Source organism: Lygodium microphyllum, unplaced genomic scaffold, assembly GCF_053477565.2.
Source record: "Lygodium microphyllum isolate KBCC unplaced genomic scaffold, Lygodium_microphyllum_v1.1.10 scaffold_37, whole genome shotgun sequence".
NCBI lineage: Eukaryota > Viridiplantae > Streptophyta > Polypodiopsida > Schizaeales > Lygodiaceae > Lygodium > Lygodium microphyllum.
In genome coordinates, this window is record NW_028229520.1 from 1186177 (window position 1) to 1197536 (window position 11360).

General features: G+C 37.9%; 1 protein-coding gene across 3 annotated transcripts; it reads left to right on the forward strand.

The window, feature by feature from the left end:
* Nucleotides 1–3475: 3475 nt before the first annotated feature.
* LOC148009149 (uncharacterized) lies at nt 3476–6576 on the forward strand. 3 transcript variants are annotated; one of them, XM_087673776.1, is made up of 3 exons: nt 3476–4364; nt 5348–5449; nt 5954–6576. In XM_087673776.1, the coding sequence occupies exons 1-3, from the start codon at nt 3610–3612 to the stop codon at nt 6456–6458; spliced, it is 1362 nt and encodes a 453-aa protein (XP_087529902.1). In that variant the 5' UTR covers nt 3476–3609; the 3' UTR covers nt 6459–6576. The 3 variants fall into 3 exon arrangements, with proteins under 3 accessions (XP_087529902.1, XP_087529903.1, XP_087529904.1); XM_087673778.1 differs by having other exon boundaries at nt 3479–4364; nt 5398–5449; nt 5954–6029; XM_087673777.1 differs by lacking the exon at nt 5348–5449 and having other exon boundaries at nt 5954–6573.
* Nucleotides 6577–11360: the final 4784 nt, after the last annotated feature.

The following is an 11360-nucleotide window of genomic DNA, read 5'->3' on the forward strand; positions in this document are numbered from 1 at the left end:
GGTACATAGAGTCATGTATAATGGAACACAATTTAGGTATATGTTGATGCTACCTTGAATCTATGTTTGCATTGTATAGAATTATGAATCATGATAGGTTAAATTAAAAATACAAATAAACATGGTCTTTTGTTCTACTTTATCATCGCATTGTTTTGGTTCTTAAAAAGGGAACAAAAAATATGCAGTGATCAAGGAGAACAAGAGATTGGTAGAGTTTGTTGAGGAGTTGTGGAACCATGTTCACCAATAGCATTTACGAACAACATGGCCTCAACAAAAGCTATGTATGTTTGTTTTTTTAAAGGAATTTCTAAATTAAAAAACTCTTATAGTCTAATGTTCATTTTTTAGCAGGTTAGACAAGCCACACAAAACATTTAGGATGGATGGACAGGAGTGGACTTATTGCCACCTTTGAGGGTATTTAAGCACATTTTCATATGTTCTATTTCATGTGTAAGTGGTTTTGTTAAATTAGCCTTTTCTTTGTAAACAAACAAAAGACTCTAGCCATCCATCTACTCCTGCAAAGATAGAGTTCATAACATATCATGACTATTGAGCTTTGTAGGCAACACTTCTATGGCACAAGCTTTTGTAAGTACCTACATATATTTATGAGCCAATGTAATTTGTAGGAAAAACTTTATTCTACTAATAGATATCCCACAATGTGGAGGAGTCTCATGAGACATGAAATATGGAGGTCGTTACTCGAGAGGAGGCTAAGGGAAACAACAAGGATGTAGGCACACAAGAGAGGGAGTAGATCCATAGAGAGGAGGGCCACTCTTTTGAGCACTTTGACTCTAATGAAAAGAAGCATAACGACAATGGCGGTGGTACAACGTAAGTCACACTTTTTTCTATTAGTTAGATGCTTGGCCATTGCTTGACTCATACCTTCCCTTAGTAGCTAGCCACTTGGTCATTCATGTATCATGCTACTCTTATATTTACATACATGTATTATTGCTATGATATTGTTACATTTCATTATCTTCTTTATTTTTTCAATCTCACAAATTGTAGTTGGAAAAATATAAATGCATCACTAGCTTCTTAATAAAAGTGTATGTGTGCTAATGTTTCTATTAAGAATCGTGCCAGTTGCAGTTGCCTCTAGGATGCTTTAGCTTAAACCCATCTAGTTAGATATTTTGTGAGCACTATGATGTACTTATTTCCATTTTAATTTTCAAGAAAGGATCCTAGATATCCCACACAACTCACTGAAATGGTCTTTGTACTTGTATTGATTGTAATAAACCATTTGATTTATGAGAATGTGTCTTGAATCCTTGACATTGAGGGCATGATCTCAAGAAATTTGTTATTGTGTGTCCTATTTAGGGCTAATAATATCTTTATTTAAGCATATGCAACACTTGTTTTTCTCCTGCATATCCTAAAAAGGGATGTGTATGATGATAATCAATATGTATGTTGCACTATATAAATGCATGGTTGTTATTGTTCTTATTGCGCGTAATGAAGGACCTTCTTTTGAACCATGAATTGCTTTTGATTTGAACATGTCTCATTTTTGCAAATTTTCTAGCATTTGAATGAGTGATGGATCAATCGTTTGGACTGTTGCTATTTGCTCCAATGTTGATGGAAGTTCAATATGCCTAGTTGTGAGTACCTTATTATTTTAGATCCCTGGTAAGATCCTACTCAATGCATCTATTGTTGTATCTATGCTCCCCTTATAGTACCTAATTTTGACATTATCTTTGGACCATGTATATGGGTGTAGCAATAGCTAGTAATTCCTTCCCTATTGTTGTAAACTCCAGGTTCTTATGTAGCATATTGGATATCACTCTTGTCCTTCCTTGTGTTGTAAAAAAATTATCTCGAATCCACGGTTTAATGCATCTTTCCTTATTAGAAATGGTTTTATAGAATTCAAATATTGGAATAGAGATGTTTGACTTATGAGTTCCTTTATTTTGCCAATGCTTCTCGACACCTTGATGTCCATTGATATCTTTGGCCCTTTTGTAATAGTTTTCTTATAGGATATGCTACATATGTTGCATTTAGAGTGAACTTTAAAGAACTAGCCATAGGGCTAAAAAATTGTTGTAATTACTTAACTATTGTAGGTGTAGCATATATTTTTTATGTGGCAATTGTATTGGCTAGATCAACTTGGATTCCATACTAAATTATGTATCCTAAGAACTTCAATGCTGTTGCCCCCCAATGACATTTTTTATCTTGGATCTTCAAGTTGTATTTCTGTAATATTCTCAACACTGCTTCTAACACTTTCAAATGTTGTATCCATGTTGATGCAGGGATTAAGATATCATCTAAGTATATGACTAGCACTTTCCTCTCAATGAGGTCTTGGAAGGAGTGATGAGCTTAGGGCGCTTGAATGTATTAGGAGGCTATATCCATTAGACATGGATTTGTGATAGATTGCTATGTAGTGTTTACATGCTAACTATAACTATTACAAGTATCCATAGTTTTTCTGTTATGTAATTATATGTGAGCTTTTTGAGTCCTAAGGCCATCCCCCCTTGTCACCCTCAAGTATCCTTAGTTTTTCTGTTATGTAATTATATGTGAGCTTTTTGAGTCCTAAGGCCATCCCCCCCCCCCCCGGTCGCCCCCAAGTATCCTTAGTTTTTCTGTTATGTAATTATATGTGAGCTTTTTGAGTCCTAAGGCCATCCCCCCCCATTGCCCCCAAGTATCCTTAATTTTTATGTTATGTAATTACATGTGAGCTTTTTGAGTTTTAAGGCCATCCCCCCCTCCCCCCCCCTTCCCAAGCTACCTTTGTTTTCCTTTTCTTTGTTAAGTGGGAAGTTGGTTCTGAGAAGAGGTTTGGTATACGTTATTACATTAGATCTAACTCCTTATTATCATCATTGGTTCTTTAAATGATGTAGAGAGAGAGAGAGAGAGAGAGAGAGAGAGAGAGAGAGAGAGAGAGAGAGAGAGAGAGAGAGAGAGTTGCACATTGATAGGTGTGGACTAATAGGCTGTAGGGCATCATTTGAGAACTTGGAGTAAATCTAGTACCCTTCATTCTCAAGGTACCCAATGGCAAGTCTGTCTTGCAAAGCCAGGCACTTTTTAGAGTTGAAGTCAATGGTGCTGGGCCACCCGTAGTTGGAACTTGGTAGACTCGACTATGTTGATTTGCCCGAGTTGAGTTGAGTAGAGTTGCCTTGGAGGTGGTGTGGGTCTTAGAAACTTTTTATTGTGAATGAATACAAAACTAGTGCAATATTGAGATGGGTATCTATGATGATTAACAAGACAAAGTAATATCCGGTAATGCTAATTGGTCTTGGTCTTTATTATTATTATTATTATCATAATTAAGGGCACAAAGAGGGTGCTTACGATAATTAGTGACACAAAGCGGGATGTTGCAAATGGTTTTTATGGTATGTCTCACGGGCAAAGGTACTTTGCTAATGATGTAAGAAGATGGTGACCGTGACGCGTCAGTAAACCACCCCCCAACATGCAAGCGAATTCCCCCTCTCCCCCCTCTCCTCTCTGTTATGGCGGTCCTGCTGCGACGCCCCATCCATAGATATATACTTTCTCTGTGTCTCTGTCTCTCATATAATGGGTGGAACACTGAAGCGCTCATTCAGAGCCTTTGCAGCAGGAAAGATAGCCAAAGCAGGCTCTTCTCGCAAGAGGAAAAAATGGAGCCGCACAGAGAAAGGAAAAACCAAGCGCAAGACAGGAGGTGGACATGGCTCCTTCCCAGAAGACTCCTTCATCATCAGAGAACAACAGACCACTGTTGATCAGTGCATCTTCACCCAAGATGCCATTAGACATGACGGAGACCAGTCAGCACAAGCCGGCTGCCAGGTAAAGATCACACGAGACCATGGACAAGGATGTGATATGGGGACCAGACAGTGTGGAATCCAAGCAGGGATTCAAGCACCGGCGCTTCAGCAGGATGTGCAGCGCCAAAAACCAGAGACACATTCTGAGAACGCACCGCAGCCTGTGCCCAGCCCCGCCGCCCTTTCACCGCCCTCGTGCTTTGACCTCCTCTGCGATGGCCTCACCTCCAACATCCTCAACCGTGTTCCGCTCTACCAGAAGCTCTTCAGTGTCCCGCGTGTGTGCCCGAGGTGGTGGAGCCTCTCCCACGAGTCTGTATGCTGGGAGACCATCAACTTGGATGACCAGATGATGTCCGGTTGCTCAAAGAAACTCTTCGATTTCCTACCTCGAACAGAACGGTGTATACAGAGACTTATCGACATTCTGGTTCCGAGAAGCTCTGGAGCGCTGAAGGAGTTTAAGCTGACCTTCAATGGCTTTCTGATAGATGATACTCTTCAGCTTATAGCACACAGGTGACTCTCATAAATAGGTGGAGTTGATTATACTTGGCTTACATTACTATGGATGTTACGTAGATGTTTTGAAAGGTGGATGAGTTTCATGAATGTAAACCTGTGGCTGATTATACTTGGTTTGCATTATGATGGATGTTACATAGATGCATCGAGAGACGGATTAGATTCATGAATGTAGAATGGATGAACGATGCACACACTTTTTTTCTCTCTGCATATGGATGGTACTAAACGTATTTAGAGTAAGTGAGAGCAGACGCACACTGCTCCAAGTATGTGTATCATCTAGTAACAAGTTGTCAAGGGGGTAACAAGTCATGTTTGTTGATGCACTGCTCCAAGTCTGTGTATCACTCGTACTGATGGGGGTCAAAAGGATGACAAGTCAAGTGTTTTTCTTTCTTCTCAATGTCCTAATCAACTGCAAAGTTTACAAGCTTGAAATGGTGTGTACATACATAGGATCAATCACTAGACTGATGTATGCAGGTGCTATAGGAAAAATGGTATGTACAGATGTAGGATTACTAATGTGTAGACATAGAGGTCAATACAGTGATTATTCTCTCTTAGGAGAAACATGTACACACGCCCACAAGTTAGTCAAATGCGATTGCTATTCAAAATGGTGGATTTCTTTTGTTCATATATTCACTAGGTGAGTAACAAACCACGTGACAATACACAATCTTTGGTGAAGAATTATGGATGATACAGCTGTGTTTCTGGTTCTTATCTCAGGCACGCACTTTCTGTATAAGTTGATACATTAAGTATGGCATGCATGAATTGTATGGCATGCATGAATTTCAATCACCTTAGTATGTTCTATGACAGTCTGCAGATTCACTTGTGCGTGAGTACTAGAGTTGACAATGTTCCACAATAAAAATCTGATTGATGGTAAATTTGAAGAGACGTTGTACTGTTGTGAATGTATGTATGGACATGCATTTAGGTGCGCGTTCTTGCTTGAGCAGATCCCCTTGTGTACTGGAAGCTAATTCAAGGTGTATGGACATGCATTTAGGTGCACGTTCTTGCTTGAGCAGATCCCCTTGTGTACTGGAAGCTAATTCAAGGTGAGGTTTCTTCAACACCATGGGCTCTGGCCTGTGACAATCATGCATTGAGTGTGGCCCAAGTATACTACAGCCAGTAAATGCTATATAGGCTTTAAATATCTATCCTAGCGGCTGCAATGTCGATTAACTTGACGGATTGTAGTGCAGGACCAAAAAACAGTCCTTTCTTTTTGTTTCTTAATTGCTGCTTTGCTGGGTATTTGTTTGTGATTCTTCACATCAAACTTGTACTTAGTTCAATGCTAGTATCACATTGACATCTGCAGCATCTGCAACATCATCTCTACTTCCAGGCAAAATGCAATGTCCATCCTTACATCTGCACATGCATGCATGCCTGAGTGCACATATGTGTATGTCCACGTGCTATGTGTATATGATAGATAGGTTGCTATAACAAGTTTGATTAGTGACATGTCACAGCCTACAGGCAGACTAGAAACCTTTTGAAGCACTCTACCATTTGCTCGTGATGTTGACAGATTTTTGGTACATTTGCAGAGGACATTCCCTTAAAACACTACACATAGTTGGTGCCAGACTCACTGATGCGTGTGCCTGTGATGTTGCCCCCAAGCTACCATCCATCACAGATCTAAACATTATGCGGTGCTATCCATTGTCTGGGGTTGGATTAGCAGCTTTTGGGCAGCATTGCAAATCACTTCATCATCTTTATGTCTCTCTCAGTACTGAAAAATGTTTCGCAATTGCTGAGTGCCTACCTCAATTGAGCCACCTTCATGCAAGATATGTGTATCGACCATCTCGAGTAGCTATACAAGCGATTATAAACAAGTGCATAAACCTCAAAGCTTTCATTTTTGAAGCCCCATCCCATGAACCTCGCATGAGCAGAACTTTTCTGAATGAATGCATGAGGCAGAGATGCTGTACAACTCAGATGTTTTATGGCTGCGTTTGTTGCCGAGGCTATATATGGGCTAGTGAGCATGATTGCTTTCTTGAAACTCAAAGAGCATCATTTGCCACTTGTATGTCATAGCCCCTTTAGTAAGAGGCCAATCATGTGGGTATATAGTAGGTCTTTTGTCTTTGAGCACTGTTTTTACGAGTGCTTCGAATAATATTGTAAGATGCTTATCATGGAAGCTATTATCTAAAATTGACTTACCACATTAATTTGAACGGAGTGAGAGAAGCTTATGCATATGAGGCTTACAAAGTTGCTTGATTATAGTCAAAGCTTGATGATGATATATTGGGGATAATCCTTGATAGTGGAGTGCAATAGTATAGTGTGAAATGATTAATCTTAGTGTTCTATACTTAGAACCTAGAGCTTGATGAGTTGATATATTGGGGATAATCCTTGATGGTGGAGTGTAGTAGCAAGCTTTGGAGCTAGTAGTATAGTTATGGTAGTATAGTGTGAAATGCTTAAATCTTAGTGTTCTATACTTTGGAGCTAGTTATGCTTATCAAGGTAGCATGATGTGAATACTTCATCTTTTAGTGTGCTACCACTATAAAGAACATTTCATCCTAAGTGTGTTATTGTAAAGAGTAGGCTCCTCCTTTGTAGGATTTAAGTGTTACTCCCACTTTTGTACACCTCTCGGAATTGTGAACATAGCCTATCACCAATGCTTTAGATTGGAATGGCTATCTGGTAGCATGATTAGATCTACCACCTACATACACTAGGACTATGTTAAACATGTGGGCTTTGGCTACTCTCATCACAAAGTTTTAAGACTCAGGGCATGGTCGCTCGACCGTAGTTGTTGCTCATGCATGATACTATGGAGTCAATTATGGCTATCATAATGATACAATTAGGTTCGCATAGCATACATGCTAGGATATCTTAGAAAAATTTAGAGCTACTTTTGTCACGGAATTTAAGAGCGTGTATTTGACCAATTACACTTAATAGACTTTTAAAGAAAGAGGTTGGTCCAAAACGAGAGGATAGGTGGTGCCCCCCTTGACCAAGTGGGTATTATTACCCATAAAGGGCATTAAGTGGTCATCTCACATGTAGGTGCAAGGAGGATGAGTTGGGTTATGGAGTAAAGGATATGCTCAAGGCAGGAAAGTATCCTCGCAATGATGACAATAAAGATATGGACATTTTGGCCTCTATTAAGCATGTAGAGGTCGATGTGGAAAAGATTAGGCAAGCATTGTGTGTTGTAGTTGTTGACTCCAAGGCAAAGGTGTTAGTGGCGGCCTTCCTACATGTACATAGAAACTTGTGCCCATAGTATTGCTAATCCGATGGAATATTGTGCAACACTTGACACACCTAGTTGCCTTTGATGTGTTATTAGTCCAACAACATTTCATTTTGATCTTTATGTGGGTTAAGTAATGGCCATTTTGAGAGGAATGGGTAATATTGGTATGGGCTCTAGTTATACCTTCATTTTTGCAATGCTATTAATTGCATGGAGCTATTGTCATGAGCAAGGCACTACTTAGAACTCATTATGCCTATTGGACTACCTATGATAAAATTAATAATGGACTTCTTTTCTAAAATTAGCCACACATTTGAACTATTCATTTGTTGGAAAATCCCAACTCATTAGTTGGTTGTCTTGGTTTTAATGGAGTGTTCTCACACTCACCACCAAAGCATTCAAGACGCGCTACTTTAATTAAGAACTGAAATTCTCTAGAAATGCCAAGAATGAACTTGTGCAACCCATACAATAGTTATAGCCTTCCATTTTGTCAATTGCACAATAAGCTTATCGGCATTGATTCCTCAATATTGCAAGTCTTTTTACCTTTTTGCAAGTAACAAGCCACTAGGAAATAGTCTTAATGAAAATGCTCCTACAAGAATTATGTCCATCATTAGGTATGTCTAGTTGCAAGAAGTTACATCTCCTATGAGCCATTAAAAGTTATAAAGTTGCAATAAAGTGGTATCACAACTTGATAAAAGAGTGTGTAATCATTGATCAGCACCCTTTTTTGTAGTTTACAAGACGGTTGAATCGTAGGTTTTTTCATTTAGAGAAATGATGGAGCCAAAATTTCCCCTTATATCCTTGAGGAGGATAGCATGTCCCATAGGATTGCTATGAGCCCTTAAATGTTTATAAAATTGCAATTAAGTTGTATTCCAACTTGCTAAAGACATCTAGAATTATTGATTGACACCTTGTTTTATAATTTCCAAGATGGTTGTGTTGTGAATTTCTTTTTGGGTGTGTTGAGTTGAGATCTTGGATCAAATTTTCCTTTTTTAAAAGTGTACTCAGGTATTTTGATGGTCATTGGGAGTGGCCAACTTTCTCTTTTCTACATTAAGAAAAGCAAGGGATTTAATAATTAGTATTAGTTATTTTCACGTGTCAAACTCACAATCACCCATTGAGTCGAACATCTTCAAGTAGGATAGCACATCTTGAAGCCTCTTAGTAAAGGGATGGAATTTGCAACCTTGATTTATTCACACTCTACCACAATAGGCTTTGGAAATATTGATGACGTGGGGCTACTCTAGGAGGGTAAGGGATTGTGGGTGTCACTCATGGGACTCCCATTATTTAAAAAAAAGAGTCACATAAGTATCACCCATAAAATTTAAAAAATATGGGTGTTGCATAAAGAATTTTATTTGTGAGAACTTATCTTGGTGTCTTTTATTCAAGGAAAAAATATTGCAATGAGCATTGATTAAACTGTACTTAAAGTGGTGTTGTATTAGCAAATTCATCAAGAAGGAATATTAATTGTGATACATGGCATATGTGATGCCCCAAACTTTGGTTTCTTTACCTCCCCTCCCCCCACAAACCACCTGAACTTCTTCTATGTGTGCAAAATTTGCTCATTACAGCATGCAGTCAATTGAATGGGGCCAATCAACAAAGAGTTTCTTGAAACAACACCTCACAATGATTACATGTGGTCAATCTAGGTATATATATATATATATATATATATATATATATATATATATATATATATATATAGATGTCATTGTTGTTAGCTCCTTAGTGGATTTCATAAAATCTTATACATAACATTGCTTACCTAGCTACACATTGTGAGAATAGTGAAGAATTGAATGGGTTGTAGGTAGGTTAAGTCTTTCTTGTAGGAAGCGTATGAGAGTTCAAAAGATTATTGGCCTTGTCTAATCACAGTGAGATGACCTCATTCAAGCTTGGTTATAAGATTTTGAGTTGGCTAGAAATATGATAGAGTTTATTAATAACAAGTAAGAAACTCTTGTTACTATACTATGACATGAAATTAGGCATGCATTGATTGGAACTCTTTGGGTATCTATATGAATACTTTTTTAAGGTCTCTCTCCCCATTGTATAAATATTGTTATTGAAACCCAAAGCAATATTTCCAAACAATGTCAAGGTAGGTCAAGGTAGAGCAACCCTTGATTCAAACAAACCAATCCCCTTAATATAAATTTTTGCCCTACTTCCAATCCTTGCATCATAATCATAAAGGTATAGTTTTCAACAACGAAATATATGATGTCCATAAACTACTAGTATATCATGTACGAATTAATGATACAAGTGACTGATAAATCATCTAGGCCCTCAAGGCAAAATTTACTTGAGTCTTTAAGGAATCTAATCTTGCCTTTGGCCACTTATTAATTTCTATTGTTCCTTGTTGAAAAGCATTGATTCACTTGGTGGATATTTTTTGGGATGTTGACCTCCACATGAGCTAGTATCCACTACATTTCTTGGTAATATTACATGACTACTCATTGGCATGTTAGGTGATTGGTATGGAGGATATAGGTAAATAATAGTGGTAAAAAGGCATTCACTTCAACATACTAGTAGTGATTGCTTATTGCTTAAATTCACTTAATTTATTGAATGTATACCTCACTTAACCACTTTGTAGTGGTGCTCTAATGCCCAAAAGTGGTTAAAAAAACCACACCCTACATATGGAAGACCACTCTAAAGTGGTGAACAATGGCTTTGAATCGGTGGCAAGAGACTTTAATGTTAACAAACCACCACTTTCTAGTGATGCAATATCACTTTATAGTGGTGTTCCACCACTTAAAAGTTGAGGAGAACCATTCAAAAGTAGTGTGCAATCTCTATAGATGGTGAAATACTACTATTGAATATTTTTTCTAGTACTTAGAAGTGCTCAAAATCCACTTAGGAGATGCACTTAAAAGTGGTGGAGCACCACTTTTCAAGTGCTTGATTAGTTGAAAGTGGCGGAGAACCATTCCAAACTAGTGTGCAACCATTATGACAATGTGATCCACACCATTTTTTAGTGGTTTTGATTATTGAAGTTTGAGTAAAAATTTCACTTTTAGTATTTTTCCAATACTTAAAAGTCTTGAATAATCCCTTTGGGGATGCATAAGTTAATTTAGAGTTGTGGAGTATCATTTTTTAAGTGTTCCACTAATTGAAAGCGGCGTGGTTATCAACATGACTAGTGTTACCAATACAAACTATTTTCTTTTTTATAAAGGAAGACTTTGAATCCAAATATGGATAGGCTAGGCATGATATCGTAAACTTCTTTGCAATGATGATTTCACAAATTTAAAATGATTGATAATTTGGCTACATAACTAGTACTAGCGTTCTCAGAACACTAGGCTGCTTCGCGGCAGCTTTGTTGCCTCAAAGCGGGAAGTTATCGTGCTAACTTTGCTCAACAATCCATTTCTCATCTTTCCCTCTCCTCTTTTTCCTCTCTCTCTCTCCCAAATTTCCTATCTAATTTTTTTTTCTTTTTCTCTTTCTTTCTTTGCCTTTTATTTTAGTTTATTTTTTCTTTTCTCTTGGTTCTCTCTTTTTTCTCTCCATGCTTTTCTTCTCTCTCTCCTTTTATTCTCTCCCCTCTCCCCTCTTTTCCTTCTCTCTTCCTCTTTTTTCATTTTTTTCTTCTCTCTTTTATTCTTATTCTC